At 45.2% G+C, this 23240-nt stretch overlaps 1 protein-coding gene across 3 annotated transcripts in view; it reads left to right on the top strand.

The window, feature by feature from the left end:
- The first annotated feature begins 6181 nt into the window (after positions 1-6181).
- Positions 6182-23240, top strand: part of LOC117227839 (uncharacterized) — a 130945-nt gene continuing 113886 nt past the window's right edge. The window contains exon 1 of one of the 3 annotated variants that reach the window (XM_076524102.1): positions 6182-8598. In XM_076524102.1, coding sequence (XP_076380217.1) covers positions 8133-8598 — 466 coding nt within the window. In that variant the 5' untranslated portion in view covers positions 6182-8132. The remainder of the gene's footprint in view (positions 8599-23240) is intronic. The other 2 variants (XM_076524104.1, XM_076524103.1) reach the window with 2 other exon arrangements.

The raw sequence follows: 23240 nt of genomic DNA, 5'->3' as shown, positions 1-23240 counted from the left end.
CGCGATATTACCGTGTACCTGCCGTCCGAAAGCTACCGTTTCGGTGCCAGCGAGTTTTCCGAAATAATAAGGCTGCAATATGGTACCCCGCACCCCCCTACCGCCCCCCTCGCTGCAGCTTTGTTGCATTTCGACGCTGCAAATTCGTTCTGGATGCTCTCCGGAACTGTGTTAATCAAGCTGCGCCGCGTAGGAACGTTATCTTGAGGGTCGAGGACAGATGTTTGCGATTAATATGCGCTGCGTTCTTCTCTGTTTCAATTCGATCTATTCGTTGATTTTCTTAATGATTCTTAAACGAGCTGCGAATTTTTATCCGTAATTCTCGTTTTCGTGGGTTCTTTGTACAAAGTATAAGGAAAATTACTTCCGCTGACTAAAAAATTGTTTAAAAATAAGGTAGGACAATCGTCGATATGCATTTGTGACATTTTTATATTTATATTTATCTTAATCTTGTTGATTCGTCGCGTAGGAACAATATTTTTACATAAATCTGCCTCTAGCATTAGCATTATACGTAAATGTTAAATAGAATAAATACGTTTCGAGTAAATTTTAAAAATGTTTGTTTTTAGATACTACTGCGAACGTTGAAGATTTCGCGTTAGCACTGCACTCTGGATTTATCAACAGCATTCTTAAAACTTGCGGAGTAATGAAACAATTGCTTTCATGGTATAACGATTAAAGTCGAAAATTCGGGATTGGTGTGATGATAATATATTCTGAAGATTCACTTCTCATTAAACAGTACATTATAGTTTCGTGTAACTGTTACTCAGCAGATACTGAAAATTAGAATTAAGAAGAATTAAAATTAAAAAGGATGTGTGTGTGTGTGTGTGTGTGTGTGTGTGTGTGTGAGAGAGAGAGAATTAATTAAATACAAAGAAACTTATCAAGACTACTGATTCGATGCATCTATTGCATTTTTGATCTCTCAATTAGAATAGTGTTATAACAAATCGAACAAAATCCTCGTCTTTGCAGCAACGTATGCAAAATATTTATTTCATGTAACATACATTATAGTTTCGTGTAACTGTTACTCAACAGATACTGAAAATTAGAATTAAGAAGAATTAGAATTAAAAAGGATGAGAATTAATTAAATACAAAGAAACTTGTCAAGACCACAGATTTGATGCGTCTATTGCATTTCTGATCTCTCGAGTATAGAATAACGTTATAACAAATTGAATAAAATTTACAGCAACGTGTACAAAATATTTATTTCATGTAACATACATTATAGTTTCATGTAACTGTTACTCAACAGACACTGAAAATTAGAATTAAGAAGAATTAGAATTAAAAAGGATGAGAATTAATTAAATACAAAGAAACTTGTCAAGACCACAGATTCGATGCGTCTATTGCATTTCTGATCTCTCGAGTAGAACAACGTTATAACAAATCGAATAAAATTTACAGCAACGTGTGCAAATTATTTATTTCAATTTCGCTGTGCACAAACGTACCAAAATATTAATTTGCCCAAAGATATCCAATAACAGTTTCTTCTATAGCAGCCTCACAACGTATTTCACCGAAAATAGAATTAATTCGAATTCGACGAACGTCCCATTCCAGCAAACAAACCCCGCAATTAATTTATCGCGATCGGGGAACCTCGTCGACAAAATAGCCGCAGGCATATTTAAAAATCGTTGAAATTTTCGGTGCGCTAGCTGCGTCATTATTTATCGGGGGACGCGATTTATTACATAATTAAGAGAAACGGTCGACAGGCGTCCTTCGCGGCGAGGTTCGAGAATTAACGAGCGTCGATACGACGATCCCGCGGTTTCGGATTCACCGGCTGACGTTTGAGGATCGCAGGAACTCGTCGAGGCGGTATCGCGTGGTTTTCGTTCCGGCATAGCAAATATTGCAAATTATCGCTGTTCCCGCGTGGAGGGGTGAAAAATCGTCGATCTCTCGAGGAAGCCAGGGCTGCCGGTCGGCTCGGCTCGGCTGGAATCCCGCTGAAGGAGGCTTAAAACCTCGCGCGATCTGGTCCGATGAAGATATTTGCGCTTCTGTGCTGGTGCCTCGCCCTCGCGCGGCCACCATGCACGGTACAATGCGGTGAATTTAGTGAAGTGCAACAATCCGTTCAGTTAAGAACCAGAGAAAGACTTAATCTGCGGTGTCTGACACCCCGCGGTTCCCCGGGCCGGCAGAAAACGGCCGAGATTCGCGCCGGCTTCGAGCGGTTTCCCTCGTAACCCGTCGAATATTCCCCGCGCGCGACGCCAGTAATTGCAATTTGAGGGATCCGCCAGGTTTTCGAAACCCGCGCTACTTAACGCCTGCCACAGATGTGTTTTTTGCCGCGAACGAAGGCTCGCGAGTTACACGATCGGGAAACGATCCTCGCGTGGATCCGAGGGCCTCGTGATTGACGACACGTTAACGGATTACTTTGCGATCTTCCGTTTTATTTCTGGAGTCTAGGAGCGGTTTGTTGGCTGACGGGATCCCGCTCGATCCGCCTGCGATGCTCGAAAATAGTTCCACTGGAAGTCGCGTCCTGCAGTTTTTGTTCGTTTTCGTTTTACAGCTTTATTGGACCAATTTATTCGTAATCCCCGACGCGTATCGAATTCTGACGCGAGTACAGGGATGCGAAAGATTATAGAGCGCGTAAAATACGGGATAATTGAATTTTCGGTCGAGTTGTTTATTTATTGTTGTTAGTCGAGCTAGTTATTTCTATCGAGATTGTTTGCTACGATCGAGGAAGTGCGATCAAATTCGGTTGTGTACGAGAACTCGGTTATTGCGAGGAATTTTGTCGATTGTAATTTAATGTTGCATTCTTTACGAATCGGTAAAAATAGTACACGTACATTGTATATTGTTTTAATTCGCGTTTCTGATATTATAGCGCTGATATATGTAAACGGGATTGTTAAAGCCAAATTCTTGAGACCGCAAAGTTCTTTTCTCTTCGTTTGACAAACGTTTAATTACACTTAGTATTTTCTATTTTCGTGTCAGGGCTTGTTTCTGATAATTTGTAAACGAAATTGACAAAACCAAATTCTTGAAACCGCAAAATTCTTTTCTCTTCGTTCGACGATCGTTTAATTACACTTAGTATTTTCTATTTTCGTGTAAAGACTTATTTCTGATAATTTGTAAACGAAATTGACAAAACCAAATTCTTGAAACCGCAAAATTCTTTTCTCTTCGTTCGACGATCGTTTAATTACACTTAGTATTTTCTATTTTCGTGTCAAGACTTATTTCTGATAATTTGTAAACGAAATTGACAAAACCAAATTCTTGAAACCGCAGAATTCTTTTCTCTTCGTTCGACGATCGTTTAATTACACTTAGTATTTTCTATTTTCGTGTCAAGACTTATTTCTGATAATTTGTAAACGAAATTGACAAAACCAAATTCTTGAGACCGCAGAATTCGTTTCCCTTCGTTCGACAAACGTTTAATTACACCTAGTATCTAAATACTAAATAGGAAAAACCAAAGATGCTTTAACATTAAAATCGTATCTTACTAACTAACCTTGCCAAAAAAATACGATATTTCTGCCAGCGAAGGAGTTGCATCGAAACAGAATTAAACTCTGGGGAAGCTTGATTAAAAAGCCCAGCGAACGGCGGCGGCGTATCAAGAAATTTCATCATTGTCTATATTGAAAGGAACTTTGTCCAATAAAGCGTGGCTCGAAACGTTCATTAATTTCTTGATACAAGTAACAAACGGGGAAAGGGTTGGAAATGAAGAGGCTGCTCTTATACTTTTCCTTGGCCGAGAAGATGAACGCAGGAGCTCCGAGATATTTTACTGAAACAAAGCTCCGCGCACAAAATCCCCCTTCTGTCTCCCACCTTTTTCCCTTCGTAGTGGAAAGCTGCGCGAGTTTTTTTTTAGCCGATAAAAAGACTATCCCAGCTACGGGTATTATGCTTCTTTGGAGTTATTGCTGGCAAATGTTGGACAGGCGCAAATGTACACGTATCGTGGCGCTTTTCATCTGAAAATGCGAATGATAAATGCGCGCGACGGTTCTCCTTCTTCCGCGGGAAAAAAATCATCAAATAAGTATCCGAGCGGTGCGTTCGGTCGAGTTCTTGATTCCGCGCCCTTTTTAGCATTCGTTCCACCTTTTAGCCGTTCGATCCCGATGATTTTCCTCCCGTCAGCCGGAAAATTAACGTCCGTTCAACTAGAAACGACACGTAATGAACTCGAAACAAGAGACATTTTCTAACACGAAAGATTGAATTCGTTCCTTCGAAATCGTATCTGATGGAGAAACGATTACCTACGGAATTTCTTAGAATTTATAAGGATTTATTAGGTCGGCTGAACAATTTTTTGCGGTTCGTTGACGGACGAAAGACGCGCATTAACGGCGAACCGCGCGCGAACCATTCGGCCAGCCTGACAGAACGGAGTTTTGTCTCGGAGGATCGCAATCGTCCTCTTCTGTTTCCCAGCGAATAGCGGTTCGGAGAGCCCGATTTCTCGTAAGAACGAAGGAAACAGCTCGCGACCCATCCTCGGCGTCGCTCATTGTCCAATCCCGGGTTCCCATCGAAGACAATTTTCTTCTTGCCGTAGACAAGAGACACGAAGAAGCGGGATCATGGAAACGAGAAGAAGATATAGGATGTCCAGGAGGAAGAATGTGCTCACCGTCGAGGCGGATGAATAGGCGGATAGGCATCGCGACGGCTAGGGGAGGGGGATGGGAGCGAAGGAAAAGCCTCGTTTCGGAAAATGGCTCAATTTCGAAACGCGGATCCAGGCGCGGGAGCATTTCGAAAAAATTCCCTCCGACACTATCGGAACACTCGCCGCCGGAGATCAGGAGTTTCCACACCCTTTCTGCTTTCGTTCGGGCCGAGTCACCCCCGCCACTGGGCCCCGCCACCACCATCGACGCCGGCGACGCCGCCACCACCTTTCCCCGAGCGGAATTGGCGGTGTTGAGCGTCGCGAGAGGGAACCGAGAAGAGTCGACCTTAAGCCGGACGGCCTTAAGGGCGTGTTTCCCCTGTCGGACGCAGACGGGTTGAGTGATAAATCGATTTACGTCCCGGCCAATGAGGGTTGAAAGTGGCGCTTTCTGATTGGCCGACCCCGAGACCACTCCCACTCCGGTAATAAAGGCTCTGGGCGAAAGCCGGTTTCACTGTGCCACAATTCCTGCGAGAATGATCCTCTACGAGCACCGCTGTTGCCGCTGAACGACTGTTACCGACGCGGAACAGATCTCTACGAAAATTTTACCCATTTTCTAGCATCCCATTTGGCATTTCACGATTATCGAACCTTTGATATCGCTTGTAGGAATTTCGTTTTCGGTGTTGTTTCTCTTTAGGGTAACAGTTCTCTGCGAACGGACTACATTTCTTCGTTTATTTTACTATTATACGACGTTATAAATTCTATTGCATTTTTATTATTTTTTTGGACGGCATATCGTAACAAGATTGCTAAAAATTGTCCAAGTTTTGCGAGATATAGAGTACAAGCTTCGATTTCCCCCGTTATCTCGCACGACGTTATAAATTCTATTGTATCTTTCTTATTATTTTGTACGGCATATCGTAGCAATACTGCTAAAAATTGTCCAATTTTTGCGAGATACAGGGTACAAGCTTCGATTTTCCTATTATTTCGATACGCGAAGTAGCAACATCTCCGAAAGGGACGCTCTCGTTGACGAGATAACCCCCATAAAAACGCTAAAAAAATTGCACAACGCCGATATCGAACTGTTGCGAAGACGACCACGCAATTCGTTATCCTCCGATCGAGGATCGGAGGTCCCCGTTCCGCGGGATTCTCGTCGCCGCGCGGCACGGTATCTTTTCCCCGTGGTGAACCGGTCTGTCGTAGGCGTAGCCGTTCGAGGCGTCGACATCGCTAGACCCCACCTTCCGGCTGGTAACTAGGGCTATGTCTACCCGGCTGGCCGTCTCAAAAAACCGACCAATCCGCGAAGCGAGACGGCCACTGTCGGCGCGCAAAGTAGCGGAGGCGCCTTTGTCGCCGAGGGGTCGACGAGTGCAGAAAAGAAGAGTCCGTGCGGCGGTGGTGGGGTTTGCGTTCTGCATCGGGCAGAAAGGGAGGCAGTCGGCGGCGTGCCTAAGGGGAAGGGATCGCAGGGGGAGGGGGCCGAGCGGCGCTCGGAGGTGGTGTGTGGGTCGGGTAAACGCCACCCTCCGCGACGGGGTGTGTGCGTGTGTGGGTGCGTGTGGCGGCGCACCAACCGCCCCCGGGGGTTTCCCTTCTTCGTTGGTCGTCGCGCAGTCGAGCAACCCCGTGCTGCTCGACAGCTCAGTTGCCCATCGCCGCGACGACGACACAGTTGCGCCACGACGACAGACAGACAGACATCATCCGTACCGGGACAGAGCCCCGAGCAAAGTTGGACACACGCCACGCCGTTGTTCGCCGTCGTACGCCGTCGCAGATCCTCGTATCCTCGTTCCGAAAGGTACCGCCGACCAAGGTGCTTTTGGCCAGGTCGCGCGCAGCGAGCGCCGGAGGTTCGAGGAATCATCATCGGGAAATAATCGGTGTCCACGCGGTCCGATCATCGGCCGCGCGCTATTATAGGATACCCGGCGTCGAGAAACCGCGGGGTCGGCGGGTCCGACGGATCCGGTGACGTGTGCTACGCGAACGAAGTTCCCGCGGTGTTCAGTACCCATGAAGACCGTCGAGCGGGAGTCACAGTGAAACGGAAAAGAGGACGATCGCCGGACCTATAGCTGGCTAATGGGCCGAGTTAGCTGATACCGACGTGGATCCGTAATCCCCGGCGGCAGCGGAGGCGGAGGAGGAGGAGGAGGAGGAGGCGGAGGAGAAGAAGAAGATCGGCCAGGCTGCGCCAGTGGCTTCCCGGAGGTGGCAGCGCCGTGCCAGGAGAAGACTCTGTTGCCCTTGAAATTCGATCCCCGCGCGAGTAGAATGAAAGGAAGCGGTTCCACGAATCTCCGCGCGCATCGCTGAGCTCCGGGGAGAGTTTTGTTCGGTGAATGAGCCCGTCACGTGCTATCGTTCCCCTGAATAGAATTCCCGGGCAGAGATAATGTTCTAGTTGTCGTCGGAACGGGTTCGCCGAGCAACTGTACCCGGTGGCGGCCGTGGAACGCGGGAATATCTGTACCTGATCACAACGAAAGCATCCGTTCAACGAAGAAGACAGTCTTCAGGACCGGGGGAGAAACAGTGCGAATGTTAGAGACGCGTAGTTGATAGACAGTAGAATTGTGTTCTCCAGTGTGAAAGCGAAACGGAGAAAAGGGGGTGTTTGCTCGATCGGCGGAGGAACAGGGAGCCTGGTTTGTTCCCGGAGTCGTCGCTCGTGTTGCCGTCGCTCGCCGCGACAGCCAGCAGCCGAGCTCCGCTTGCCATTCTCGTCGCGGCGGAACGCGAGCTTCTCGCTCTATACAACGAAGATCGATCGAGGGCACGACACAGTAAGCACTATATTAATCTACGCCGCTTAACGATCACGCCGATCCGAGGTGTTCGTTCCCCGATGATGGAGATCTATGAGGACACCTAGGGCCGCCGGCGGGTGTCCAAACGAGCGCCGTGTCTTGCTCCGCTCAGCAGCGCGAACTAGCTCTCGTATATTTTTGCAAGCCGATCGGGCCGAGGGACGCTCTGCGACGGGCCTACGTCGAAATCATCGCCAGTCCGGAGAAACGGAAGCTGGCCGCGGGAGGACATCGGAAGCGTCGCTATCGCTCGCAGCAAACCGTCGGATGGCGCGTCGACAGTAATGCCAGGGCCTAGCCGCTCGAAACGCTGTTTCGCTGTTTCCTCGCGTCGATCGATCGTCGGCCGCCGATCATCGTCCCCGTGCATCGAACACACCCCCGAATCGATCAACGAATACGCAGAATCCTCATTGTTCTCGCCGCCGCGCCCCATATAGTTCCTAATAAGCGTCGCCCGCGGAGGAGCAGTCGCGCGAACGCGAAACGATCCGCGACGCCGAGAAATCTTTTCGCGGCGGAGAGAAGCGGCGGATCGGATCCCGTCGATACACAGCGAAATTCACCACCGGGACATCGTGAACGCGGGAGGATGTTGTTTTAAGCGTGCCGGATCCCACGACGATAGTACAAAGATGCCGCAGCGATCGCCGTTCGCGATCCAGGAGCTGCTGGGCCTGAACGGCGCCGGAAACGGAAGCGGCACCGATCGCGGTTCACCCCAGGCGTCGCCGCCGGCCGGCGTCTCGGCGGTCTCGTACGCGCCAACGGCGCCTCATCACAAGCTATGGGACTACATGCCCAGCCTGACGAACCATCTGGGCAATCTGGGGAATCTTGGGAATCTGGGCAACCTCACGGCCTCCAGGATGGCCTACCTGAATGCGCAGGCGGCCGTCGCCGCTGCCTTCCTGCCGCCGCCCCACCCCCACCCCGCGCACCATGTACCTCATCATCAGGTACATCAACCGGGACAACTTCCGGCCTCGCCTGCCGGCGTCAACGTGCATCCGGCGGCACACGCGCAGCACGTACTTCCGGGCACCGCCGTCACCGTGAATCATCATCAGCACAGTCCGAATCAGCACACACCACCCCATGGTGAGTTGATAGCCCGATCAGTTCTCTTTGGTAGCGTCCCAGACGTTCGTTTAGCAAAGGGTACGGCGAATTTATGCGAACGCGGAACGGTCGTTACGGCTGCCTCGCGGCGAGCGTTGCGAGCCGCGGCGAGGTTTACTTTGCGACCACAGTAATCGGGAGTCGTCTTTTCTAATTCATTTAGGGAAGAGGAAAGCCACGAGAGAATAGTTGCTGCGGCTCGATCCGAGCGAAAGGAGAAACGACGGGGGGTTCGGGGCAGTTCTTGCCACGACAGAAAGTCGAATCTTTTAGAGCTTTGTAGCAAGTCTAGAGACGTTTCTCTCGTTCTTTCGACGCTTTCTTCTTCTAAATAACGCGATTCTTAGTCTCAGTTTAGCTGAAATTTAATTTTTGAATCTGTTTAGGCTGCCGCGACGATTGTTGCGCGGGTTTTGTCCAGCGAACGTTCTTATGGTTTTAGGATCAGCTCTGATTGGTAGAGCGATGTCGAGTTTAACGAGCCAATAACGCGTTTGAATAAGTTCGGATGAGTTTGAACGGGAATTTAGGACGGAATTAAAGATTAACTGGAAAGCCTGAAAAGCTGTCTTGCGATATTAAGCAAGCATATTAAGAAGAGTTAGGCATATTGAGAAGAGAACTTATGGGACAACGCGGTGACGATAATTGAATTGGATCGATCGACACCTAATGCTGGCAGGTCACGGGTCACAGTGACTCCTTGCTTTCTTCTGAAACAGATCAGAGCGGGGGTGTTATCTCGAGTTAGACTGCTGTACTGGTATACTGGTGTTAAGTAAACTCACAAGCATCTTTATCAAATTACAATTGCTTTCAATTCATTGGATATAGTCGATGGATCGATGGTCCCTTATTTCATTGATCCACGTTACATTTATTATTAATGCTGCAATTTCCACGTATATAATATCAGTCGTCGCATTTCTAACTGTTTCAATTAGGCCAGTAATGTAATAATAAATAAATAATCAATTTGCATACATCGGTATTATAATCGATAGATTATGGATCTTCGTGCGAATCCTAATGGAAACAAGAATAATGAAAGGTTGTTTGTTTCGTTAACAAACGTGCTCTTTATCGAGATGGATAAAACAGAGATTATTGTTCGTTTTTAATCTGATTTATAGTATCATGGATATTTGTAAATTCAATAGTCGCATAAATATCGGCGGTGTAACGATCGAATCGATGATGCAGCAGATCTTGTAATGAAAGAGATGGAACAGTTCGAATCGCGAAGTGTTAATGTATTTGGTTTAATTACGTTGATTTTAAGGGATGAACACCGACGTGTGTACACGGACATAGAAAAATATCAATCGTACAAATAATTTCGACTCGATTTTCCGAACGAAGAATCCTAAATGTAATAAATGAACAAACAATCTACACTGGCCTACTTTCGTTCCCAATAATCTCGCGCAACGGAAACAAGAATTTCAGCAGCCGTTCGAACGAATTTAGAAATGCATCGCGTATCAACAAGAACAAGAATTTTAGCAGACGTTCGAACGAATTAAGAGACGGCGTATCGAACGACGCCGATCAATTTACCAGTAACAATGATTATGCCAATCACCGTGAAAATCATAAGAAAATCATTAGATAGAAAAAGTATACGCGACTCTGATTTGGTAGATCGACATTGGAACACGGTCAGAGGGAATGGAATGGTTATATCGCGTAGCGCGATTGTAGTCCTAGCATGAAATAGTACTCGCTGGCACGCAATACCCGGGGCGAATGTTTTTTGGCTGACGTTGTTTCTAGAGTTGGGATCGGGCCCGACACGCAGGGTGTGAAACCGAGAGAAGCGTTCAATCCTTTCCTTTCAATCCAAGGGCAATCCAAGTTCCTTTCAGGCGAGCATTGAACGCTTCCTGCTTGCGCCCGGCACTCCAACGGTGCCTTCGGAATTTCTTTCTTTCTGAGATCTCCGAAATTAGCGTCGACGAATTTCTTCGCAGAAACACGGAAAATAGAAACATGGAACTCGTCTCTAGAAACGACGCCGTGAGAGCGCTTCGACGGTCTCTTCTTCTGCATCCCCGAATCGAGAGATGCGCGCATCGCGATCCCCGTGATTTGCAAGTTGTAATTTTTCACCGGTCGATGGAAACAGGACCATTGTTTTCGCTATATTCAATAGCACCGTAAAGAGAGCGACGTCGTTCAACGAATTAATTTCCGATTCGCTGATACAGAGCTCCGACACGTCGGGGAGCACCGTGCCGCAGAAAAGGCAACGCGTTAAACTCTTATTAACGTTCTACCCGGAAGAAAAGGCCGGCTCTGTCGACGGCGAATCGTTTATGCCGCAAATTTTCTCATTGCTTCTTTCCAGCGAATGGCGTATCGCCGTGGCGTGGCGAGACGAGGCGCGGCGAGGCGAGACGAGGCGAGCCGCGGCTACGTGTGACGCCGTCATTATCATTAAACCTCGCCCCGCTTATTTATAGATGACGATTAAGATGACATTGTTTCCTCCGTCACGTCGTTTCACTCGCGAGACGTGGCCCCCATTGTGCCGCGACAATTAGAACCGTACCATTTATTCCGCGAACGGAGCCTCCTAACTGTTTCTTTCATCGGGCCCCGCTGGCCGAAGAAGAATTAATAATTAATTTTACACAAACCGTAGCCGGTATTGTCGTCGAGTAACGAGCAACCACTTCTTTCAATCTTACACGTTCGTTAAGACCTACATCTTGGCTCGCGGCCGCCTAAGAAGAAAAACGGACCCTGTTCACGGGGGGAACAAGGATCGCGGGTCGGCTCGGGTCGGGCGGGTCGGGCTGCGGCTCTGCGGCTCTGCGGTCGGATCCGGCGAGTCGTTAACCCCGCGCATCTAGACGGCGAAATTTACAATGAAAGTGACCTGAACTTTTCAAACGGCCGGTCTTAGCCGCCTACACGCCCCCCGCGCGACTCCTTTTTAGAACTCCTTTGCAGCCGCGGCTCGCGACCGGCCGCGAATAAAGCCCTCGAGAAACCAATTAAAATATACACCGCAGCCAGAAAGTTTCGAAGCGGTTCTTTGAATGTTACCCGTGAAACCCGGGGATGTTCAGTTCACCTCCGTAATTCCCGTCGAAGCCGCGTAGCTACGCGTTCCACGGCAACAACAATGATACTCGATGGTAGAAACAGTTGCAATTTTCAGCGAGTGCGTCGAGTTGCGACGAACGCGTTAGCCTCGTTCTCGCGCAACGGATCTTCGAGATAGAAAATGGCACGGTCGAGCGGAAGCTTGGAAAATGGTGAAACCGAAGGACCAACTTTAACCCCTTCCCGTGCTTCGACCAGCCCGACTCGTCATGGTTAAATTTCTAAGAATAATTTATCGAGTGTAGATGTGCTCTGTCCTTTAAAATTGCAATCAAATTAATCGTATCCCTTGTCATCGATATTTAACCCTTTGCGCTCGAGTGGTGAGGCACCACTAGAATTTGTTATACCACTTTCTAAGATCATTTTTATACTAACAAAGTTAATATAACAAAAGACACAATTTCATATGCACAAAATGCACTTTGTCATACAAAATGAAAATACTACAAGTCGGAGAAATTATTTTAGATTCACGCTTAAAATAGCTTCGAGTGCAAAGGGTTAAGCGTCCAAGTTTTCACGTGATAAAAGCGAGCGAGCTTTTTCCAACGGAACATCGTATGCATACGATGATAGTTGTTGCATCGAGAACTGCGCCACTTTAGCTCCTCTGATTCTAATTTATAATATGCAGTTATCACGTGAAGTATTTCGTTTCTTTTTCTTTTAGTTCTTCGCACTCGCTGAATTTCTGTACGCGTCAATGACATAATAAACTGACATAACGTCGGAAATATTTACTCTATTCGTCTAGAACTGCTGATACAGATTTTATCAAAATTTTGAACAAAAGTTTGAAACGCGTGAAGTGCCATTTAGGCACGCGATAAGCATCGATTTTCTTTCCTTTCAAAGAAACGATTGCAATCGAAAAGTTCCTAATCGCAGCAACTGCGAAGAAAATGGCACGTCAAAGGGTCAAGCGTGCACATTATACGAGATCCTATTTGGACAATTCACACTTTGTACACAGTAATACACAGACGTAACTAAACCTCCGTCGTTCCATGCGTTCCAATTCCGAGCGCTTCTTTCGACGAAATATCTAATTCCGTTCGCACTCGTTAACGCGCAATCTTTTGCTCGTAACGCAAGATTAATCGCAGACAAGATTATTCCGAATCGTTCAGAGGCTTCGTTCAACGATCCTAAAACATCCTTGAAACGAACAGGAACGTCGAAAGGCTTCAGCAACGTTTCGCCGTCGTTTCAAGCCTCTGTTCAAGGTACCGGAATCAGACAGGACTAACGACGACGCACCGATACACGCCGTAATAACGCATTGATCGGCAATCACCGGGATTGCGTTTCAATCTTCCGACTCGTCTGAACGAACGACCCTCGGCGCCAGGAACGGCGAAGTAAATTAATAGGCGTATCGTCGCCCCGGCGTGAAACGAGCACTTAACGTGCCACTTACGGCTATCGTTTAACAGAGAGCCACTCAAGATCGTGTTACCGAAAATCGACGGGCCGCGCGCACCTTTGTCGCGTGTAAGCGCGCGAAAAGCCCATTGTGGCTCGCCTGATTTCGGGGCCGTTTCTGCGGGGAAAAACGCGGCCCAGCCGACAGCTGACCCCGTCTCACGACCGCCGGTGGAATCGAGCTGCGCTGGCAAACAGTCGCGAGAGAGACAGAACAGCCCCCGCCGCTGGGCTGATTGCGATGGGTGGTTGATCGCGGCGCGCGCGACACCCGGCCAACGGGAAATTGGACGTTTAATTATCGGGAGCCGCGATAGTTCGGCGAAGACGCCGACGGAGGAGGACAATCGACTGAACGATCCGCGTCCGGCACGGCGTGTTAGCGACAGTTAGACGAGAGACGGAGAGGGAAAGAGCGAGGGAAAAAGAAAGAGGGCGGCCTCCGACGCGGCTGGGGTGACTGCACTGTGGGAATTGAATATTTTTGTCAGAATAATCCCCAACGTTATGAATAATTAGTGGTATAATGAGTTGAGTGTTGGGCAGACCTGCAATGTCTCACCAAAACACAAAGAGCCTCGACAAAACGTAAAAATGGCCGCACTCCGGCAAACTGTTCTCAACCTGCACGGACCGAACGCGTCGGTGCTCGCCTCGTGAGAATCAATCTGTTTCACTGTTCGACCGGTTGTTTCTAAACGTTGGCGAATCGGTCGAAAAATTGCGGATATAAATCAATTTTCACTCGCCGTGTTCGATGATATCGTTAAAATAATTTTGCAACGACAACCCTCTTCGCAAATAATTATTCTTTCATATAAGCTACTCGCAATAATTGTCTAAATGCGATTCTTTCTCGTCCATTAATTACTTGAATAATTATACGAAATACCTTGCAGATTATTTTCTCGCATTTGTCGCAAAGGGCGCGAGCATCGCGAGGCGCTCATAAACGGCGATGCAAACCGAACGGATATTTTTCCGTCGAAGTGGCGAATCAACGCGACAGTGTCACGACGAACGTAGTTCGCCGTGGATTTCGCCCGACACAACGAATTTTGAGAACGATTTTCGGGTGTCGGGTTCCCGGCGCAGCACAAAGGATCTGCCCTTCCATTCAAACGTCACTCTGGCACCTCGTCTTACAGTACAGCATTTATTTGGCGCACTTCATTCGTCCCTTTTTTGTCTTAAATCTTGGCCAGACTTAAAGACGAGAGCGCAGGCCGGCCAACTGCTCGATTCTCTCCCGATAATAAATTATATCGATCGCCGTGGGATCGATTGCGCGTCGTCACGCTGCTAATTCGACGGACCCGCCAGGGTTGGAACGGGGCTGGTATGGCTGTCTGGCTCGCTCGTCGATCACGGGTCTTTTGTTCTTCGCGCATAATGGACCCTCCAGCGCCAAAATCCGGGGCAAGAAGCCTCGGAACTTGTTTGCACACTTCACCGGCCTAACAAATTTCGCTGTCGCCGGGCCAATCAACATTGATTTTGCAACCGGGCTGACGAACGAAATTGCAGTGCCGCTGCAATGTTCCTGGACGGATCATAATTGAGCGTTTATGTTAATATTAGGCGAGACGGACTAATAGGATGGTAGTAGTGTCTAATAGGGTCGACGATCTAACAGTAGATCGTATTTAGATCGCTAATTTTCTTGGGAAAATCCGAAATCGCGAACCGAAACGTACGAGTAAAAGTGTCGGTAGAATTGAAAGAACGCCATCGTTGCAATATTTTCTGCATCAAAATTATCAACATTCGCGAACACGGTCTAGAAACTGTACCTGCGACCAGCGCGGAAAAATTCAATCTATGATTTTTGCGGATTCTTCAGCGAGCACGTTTCAACTCGAAATTGGAGACAGCGTTACGCTTGACTGACCTCGATTGTTCGTTCTGATCTAAGAAAAACCGTGGAAGTTCGGAGGTCAATACCGGGAACAATTCGGCCACGGGGAATGACAAAAATCACCGGTAAACAAAAGGTTTTCTACAATCGCGATTTCTGAATCAGTTTTACTCCCGAACTCCGCGGTCCACGCGGAAAACCGCAACAATGGCTGCTCGGGGCACGCTCGGAGAAGAAGGAGGGAAAAGGCGGAGTGTTTAACTACGAATGATCGATTCGCCGGGCGCGACGTTAATCGGTATCAGGATGAGAGAAGAACGGCGACGCGAGATCCGCTGCGATCGCATTGTCTAAAAATTCCGAGATTCGCGCCGGTTCGGTGTCGCGGCTTTGCCTTTCCAACGGTTTACGCGCTGTCTCGTCTCCTTCTCTCTCTCTTTTTTATTCTCTCTTTCTCTCTCTCTCTTTCATTCTCTCTCTCTCTCTCTCTCTCTCTCTCTCTTGGCCTGCCCTGCTCTTTCTCTCCTCGTCTCGCTTTGGCTGGCTCTGCTTTTTCGGTTCGTTTGAAGTTGGCAATCAACTAGATTGCCTATCAACGCCTGGGAAGTCTCCTTGCACACTCCCGTCAGTCCAGTCCTTTTCTTGCACTCCCTCTCCGTCTCTGTTACACCCTCGCACACGGCCACGCGACAGCGTTGTTCCTCGTTTATGCCCTCTCTCGCCGCGGCTCGGTCGTGTCTCTCCTCTCGCCAAGCGATTTTGTGTACGTTCTCCCTCCGCTCGCGACGCCACGGTTGCTCCGCACCCTCTCGCCGTTTCTCTCTTTCCCGAGCTTTTCTCGCCCCGGCTTCTTCCTTCTCCGCCCGGTCGGTATCGTCCCGGTAACACATCTCTGCGAACGATTCCGTAAAACGTGGCACAATCGGCACGCCATTGTTCCCCCGTACCCCTTTTATCCCAGGAACGGGGAAAGTGCAAACGATCTTGGAACGGTGCGCGCCAGACGCTCCGCGGCCTCGCGATTGCTATTCTTTTTCGTTGCTACTTGTTCCGGGCGAGCTCAACGTGGTTCCTCGATCTTCGGATCACGGCGTGCACGATTCGACCACCGGATATATCGAGTTCTTCTACTCGGTCGTTTACGACGATTTTGTGACTAGTTGAGGAGAATATGTACTTTGATTATACTATTGTGTTGTACTATATGTAGTATGCTATGTTATACTACTTGTATACAGTGGTTCACGAAAGTGTTTGTATACTGTTCAAAGTGAAATAACTTTTTTAAAACGGGACTGAGTGACTTGAATTTTTTTTTAGAGAGACTAGTCTACTAGACGATGACTAAAATGCCTTTTTTTAATTTTGCTATTACTTGACAAAATGAATGATGACAACGAAGAAAGTTAACAAGATCTACGAAAGGCATATTTCTAAATTTCCGTTATAGGCTCAGATAAAAAAATTAAAAAACGAGAGTTTTTATCTTTTCTTTTATCATCTCAAATAATAGCGAAATTTAAAAAAGGCATTTTAATCATCGTCAAGTAGGTTAGTCCCACTACCATAAAAGAAATTCAAGTCACTTAAGTCTATTTTTAAAATACTTATTGCGTTTTAAAAGGTGTACGAACACTTTTGTGGACCATTGTATATATTGTATAATATTATACTTTGATGTACAGTTGATATCGCGCAGTCTTGGCCATTATTCGTAGAAGAATTGAGGTCTGATGTCGTGGAATTAAGACAGGAATCTTATTGATCGTTCAATTCTTTTACCGAGATCCCGAGGTATGGCGAAGTAGAATTCAACCGTGTACATAGTAAGAAAAAATTCTGACCTCAGAATATTCAATCTTTTAAGATGTTAAAAGTCAAGCCTACATTACCTATAACACAGAAAGTATTTTAATGGATATTATTGGCGAAAATGCAAAGCCATACAAAATGGACTTGACTTTCAACATCTTCAAAGATTGAATATTCTGAAGTCAGAACTTCTTTGATTATACTATTATATTATACTATACATATATAGTATACTATATTATACTATCACCTTGATTATACTATTATATTATATTATGTATAGTATACTATATTATACTGTCACTTTGATTATACTATTATATTATGCTACATATAGTATTCTATATTATACTGTTACTTTGATTATACTACCATATTATAACTATTAATAGTATACTATTTAACTATTATAACTATTATAGTATACTATAGTATACTGCTATATACTACTATATAGTATACTACTACTATATACTACTATAATATATAGTATACTACTACTATATACTACTATAATATATAGTATACTACTACTATATATAGTATACTATAGTATACTACTATATAGTATACTACTACTATATATAGTATACTATAGTATACTACTGTATAGTATACTACTACTATATATAGTATACTATAGTATACTACTACTTTGATTATACTATTATATTATACTACTTACATATATTATAACATATATTACACTTTGATATACTATTGATATTATTAAATTATATGTTTTATAAAATTGTTGCACGTAAACGAAATATAAAAAAAAGGTATATACAGTATAATTATTACAGTATATTATAATTTAATACAGTAACTTGGACACTTTACAAAGAGATTTCAGCTTCTAACTGGTTAAATGAGAATATCGCACGATCTTAGTCGTCGCGCGTACAATCGTTGCTAGACTAGGGAGGAAAGAAAGCCGTCATCCCTCGCGACTCAAAGCTCGAAATTAGACCCCTAGAAGCCCTCCGGCACGAAAGATTAAAACCCACTGAACAGCCGAAAAAAATTGACGAGATTCGCGTCCGAATTCCACGCGGTAGCACAGTCTCGGCTGTCTTCTCAGACCTGTTGGCACATCGGAAGGGTTGAAACGCGGTGGAGAGAGAGAGAGAGAGAGAGAGAGAGAGAGCCGAAGATCGACAAGATTCTCATCCAGATCCGTCACGCCCCTGCCGGAACGGTTTCTGTCCGGAAAGTCGAGGAACGACAGGGAAAAAAGGGCGAAATTCCTCGCTTCCCCGCGGCTGGAAGGAGGGGGCTGGGGGTGGGCGGACGGCGATGCTGGAAGCACTGGATAAGGGGTGCGGCCTGTAGGCGCAGGTCGATACTGATTAGTACTTCAAAGCGGCTTGAACGCGAGCCCCCACGCGCGCCCGGCCTCAACGATGGATTCGCGACAAAGCAAGCGACGGCACTCGAGCGAAAAATCTTGAACAAATTAGCGGATTATGAATTCGCCGGGCTTTGTTTCCGGGAAAGTGGCTGCGGACCCGGGTAAGAGACTCGCGAACAAGAACACCCAGCCGACAGGCCCTCCGCTCCCGCGCCGCGGTATCGGACCGTCGAGCCGCGCCGCGCCGCGCCGTCGTCGCGTTTACGCGCCACGATTTTGCGCGATCACGTGTACACGCGAGAGACCCGATGCAATTCAAATTACCCCTTTGCCGCGAGCTATTGATACCGCGGGGCCGAGCCGGAGACCGCCCGGAGCGGTTTCAATCCTTTGCCGAGACGGAAGACATTTTGTAGCGGCGAGACGCTTCGGATTCGATCAGCGCTGCCGAAATCTTGCCGACTCCTCGCCGCAAGCTCTCTTCTTCCCCTCGCCGAAGAATTCGCTCGGGTCCGAGATGGTTTTAATTAGTGGACTGCGAATTTTTTCGGCGCATTTACGAGATTTGCAATCGACTATTTCGACTACTTGGGATAAGGGATATTTTTTGAGAGGGAAAATGATCGTTTGCTTCATTGTTGTTGTTGTTGTTGCGAAATTAGAATTGTAAAAATCTGCGGTGTAGGGTTTAGTTTAGAAACTGATTATGTTGCTTCTAGAAATTTCTATTAAGAACACTCGAATTCAGACAATTTTTGAGAAATAAATACGTTGAGAAATATTTCGTTTGCCTGTATTTTATTACCAGCGTCGTGAAAGATACATTTCGTGAAAACTTCGTGCTTGTTTCGACTAGAGAAATTTTATTTTGACTGTGAATTTTATACATTTGTGACGGAAACGATTAGGCCAAATACCAAACAAAAAGACAATGGAATGATGTAAGAGGTATTATTAAATTATTCTCAATTTATTACAATATTATTAAAAATGAAAAGACATTTTCATCGAATTTTTATGTTTCCTGCGATTAACTTGGACAATTTTCATTTTGCACAAAAATCCGCGCTGTACTTACATCTATACATCTTAATATAAAAGTTACAAGAAAAAGTAAAAAGTTTCCTGTATACGCAATTTTTCGAATTACACGAATGAAGTCGATTTTTCACATGTGTGTTGGCAATGAAGAACTTCGTTGCAAGAACTTTATACTATGTGGGAGTATATCGTTGCTTGGGAAGGCAACTGACTCGCATGTGTCCGAAAATCGTAGCGGATTTCGAGAGACGTGTCGAATATGCATCCGCGACAGTTAATTGATCTGTCCCGAAAGTATTGCAGGACCGCCAGCTGGCTCGGTGGCTTATGCAATTGCGAATGCAAATTAAACGAAATTAAACAGTTAATTAAAGTACCGGCACCCCCGGGGAGAAGTTAATTGAGATTCTTGGGAGATTTGTCGCGCGGAATGTCTTAATTTAGTCCCTTAAGCGCCCTAACTCGCCTTAACAACTTAGAATAATTGGATAACACTGCCAGGGCGTGCTCACCGTCAGAAGTAGGAAAATTCAGACTCTCGGCGCGGAGAGACGCCTCCCTCATTTTTTCCCCTTCTTCCTTTTTTCTTTTCACCTTTTTCTTTTTTTTTAAACACGTCACGATTCACCTGCACGCACCCTCACAGTGATATTCTCTGTCTCTCATTCTCTCTCTCTCTCTCTCTTTCTCTCGATTTCTTTCTGTCTGTCTCTCATTCTCTCTCTCTCTCTCTCTCTTTCTCTCTTTTTCTCTATTTCTTCCATTCTCTCTCTTTTTTTCTATTTCTTCCGCTCTCTCTCTTTTTCTCTATTTCTTCCACTCTCTCTTTTTTTCTCTATTTCTTCCACTCTCTCTCTCTCTTTCTCTCTCTATCTTTCTCTCTCTCTTTTTCTCTCTCTATCTCTCTTTTTTTTCTTTCTCACTCTCTTTCTTCCTCTCTTTCGCACACTCTCTCTTTTCCTCTCTTCCTTTCACCCTCTTCTTGTTTCTTTCTCTTTCTCTCTCTTCCTCTCTCTCTTTTACGACTGGTGCCCTCTTCGCGTGCCTCGACTTACTTAGTTCTACCCGCGGATCCTTGTTCAACGACGCCGGTGAAAAGCGTTTCTCCAACAAAAGCAGATAAAAAAATCTTAGAATTTCTCCTCTGTGAAAGCTGTCACAGAAATGACGTTGTTTCCGCGCATAGAATTATCGCGAGAATTATTTTAATTTACGCCAACTAATTGTCTCAGTTTTGTCCCCATTGTTCCACTAATCTCATTTATCATGCCTAGAAGATTTTCATTTTCTATGCGGCATGCTGAACATCGCTGCGTTCACAAACATCGCGCGTCGTTGTATAAAACGTGTTTCGTCGACCGCGGATCGTCATTGACGTTCGTCGCGAATGAAAGGCCACAATCCACCGACGAGTTTATTATCGTCAACTCCGGTTAATTATCAACTTTACTGCAATTATTATACAGTATATATATTCGACGGTTCGGTGCAACGAGATTCGTACAATTTCAACCAGCCGAACGAATCGCGCGAGACGAGCATGTGCGGGAACGGAAGGTATCCCTCGTTTTCCCATCGTTCGGCTGACCGCAAACGTTCTCTCGAACCGGTCAGAAATGATTTTCTCTCATTACGCTCCGGTCGCGGTGTCAATCATACGACCCTCCGTCCACTAATCGTCTAATCGCGTAATCCGCTCGAACAAACCAATCCGGGGAACACGGGGGAAATCTCCACCCTGTGCCCGATCTTCCGGCCGATTGCCAATGGAAAATACGAAATGGCTATCCGAGTAAGAAAATTGATTTGCTCCGCGCATCGACGTATCAGATATACGACGGTCCACTTGTCACTTACACCTCGTACGTTTTTACTCGATTCGCTGCTCGTGCGAACAAGACGAGTGCGAACATTTTTAGCGTCTGAAAATATTGTGTACGTATATTAAGTGATATTGATAGCTTCTAAAAATTATTTCATGTGACAGAAATCTGCAGATAATTAATACTCTAGGGACAACTTAGGGAACTTTGCGGAGACATAATGTGACGTTTGCGTTGTTAAATATTTATGACGTTGTGTCCTATATTTATTGTTAAGAATATTCTGGTTGGCGATATGAGCTTATATAATAATATATATAATATATATAATCATATTTAATAATAATAATTATTATTATTATTATATATAATAATTTATATATATAATATTATATTATATATACAATAATTATATATAATAATAATCTATATATATACAATATTATATATATAATAATCCACAGAAATAAGAATTTGTAGATTCTAGATGGTTTAACCCTTTGCACTCGAAGCTGCTTTAACTTTGAATCTAAAATAATTTTTTTAACCTACAATATTTTCATGTTATATAATTTATTACATTCTATGCTCATAAAGTCGAGCCTCGCGATCGATGCGACGCTCAAACATTCAGCTGTTTTGGAACCTAAACAAACAAAATTACTTCAAAATGCGTCTACAACGGTGTTTTCAGCGGTGCCCCAGATTCGCGAACGATTAAAAAAATCCAACGATGATGTCAACTTCATTGCACAGTGTTCGCGAAAAGTGAGAAGCGTTTTGTGGAAATAACACATAAAAGCAATTTGTGTTACAATAGACGGTTCTCCCGAGTGGTCTGATTTGGTATGAAACAGTGAAACCGTAGCCCTTACCTGGTAGCAATTAGTTAACAAACACGGCGTTTCACAGCGAAACGAACGACCGGAAACGGGCGCGCAAGATCGACGCGGAGCGCCGCGGCGCGCCGCGCCGCGTCGCGTCGGCACGTCGAAAATCGTAGTGTCTATCGCCTACGCGTGATCGTTACTCAATTATTTAATTTCGCGGTGCGTTGCACCGTGTCCGCTGTTCAATGGAAAATCCGTCGACGGGCACGATTATCGACAGACAAACGGTATCGATCTACCACCCCCGCGGAAGTCATGCGCGCTAACAGGCTGGGTAAGCATGTTTCACCATAGCGTAAACTTTCCGAGGCATTATTTCAAGGCAACACGCACGCACGCACGCACGCACGCGTGCGTTGCGCGCTTCTGCGTTCTCGTACGCGAGTTAGAACACGCGCGATTGCCGAGGCGCGCACAACGGTAATCAACAACAAATAAAATTTTGCAAACCGCAAAGTTGAACTAATTCTGGTCGATTCGCCGCCGCGGTACGTTGTTACGCGTTCGCTACAAAAATCGTCTCGTTAATGCGTAACAAATTCGGAACGCAATTTTCTTTCTCCTCGCAACACAAAGTCCGCTAACGAATGTCTGCGTGCCGGCGAATCCGCCGGTTCATAGTTCATTCTATCCGTGTTAATCACTGCGGATGCTAACATTGCGCAATGATCTTTGTGATGAGCAAACTTTACTTTCTCACAGATTTTTTATATTATATTATTTTATTTTATTTTATTTTATTTTATTTTATACTATACTATATTATATTACATTATTTTATATTATTTTATATTATTTTATATTATACTATATTATATTATTTTATTTTATTTTATATTATACTATATTATATTATTTTATTTTATTTTATACTATATATTATATTATATTATTTTATATTATATATTTATATTATTATATTATATTTATATAATATATTATATAAATTTTATATATTATATTATATTAATATAATATAATATAGTGCAAGTCGAACTTCCTTTGATTTATATTGAAATTAACCGATAAAAAAGCAGTATACAGATTATGCGCCTCATCTAGTGTACAGTGGCTCACGAAAGTATTCCTACACCTTTTAAAACGTAATAACTTTTTCAAAACTGAACTAAATGATTTGAATTCTTTTAGACGATAGAGGAACTAGTCTACTAGACGGTGGCTAAAAAGCTCTTTTTTTTTATTTTGCTATTACTTGGAATGAAAAGGAAAAATTAGAAACGCTCTTTTTTTATTTTCTTGTCATTCCAAGCGATAGTAAAATTAAAAAGAAAAAGCATTTC

Source organism: Megalopta genalis, chromosome 8, assembly GCF_051020955.1.
Source record: "Megalopta genalis isolate 19385.01 chromosome 8, iyMegGena1_principal, whole genome shotgun sequence".
Classification (NCBI taxonomy): domain Eukaryota; kingdom Metazoa; phylum Arthropoda; class Insecta; order Hymenoptera; family Halictidae; genus Megalopta; species Megalopta genalis.
Note: the sequence above shows the minus strand (reverse complement) of the source record. Positions and strands in the feature narration are given on the sequence as shown.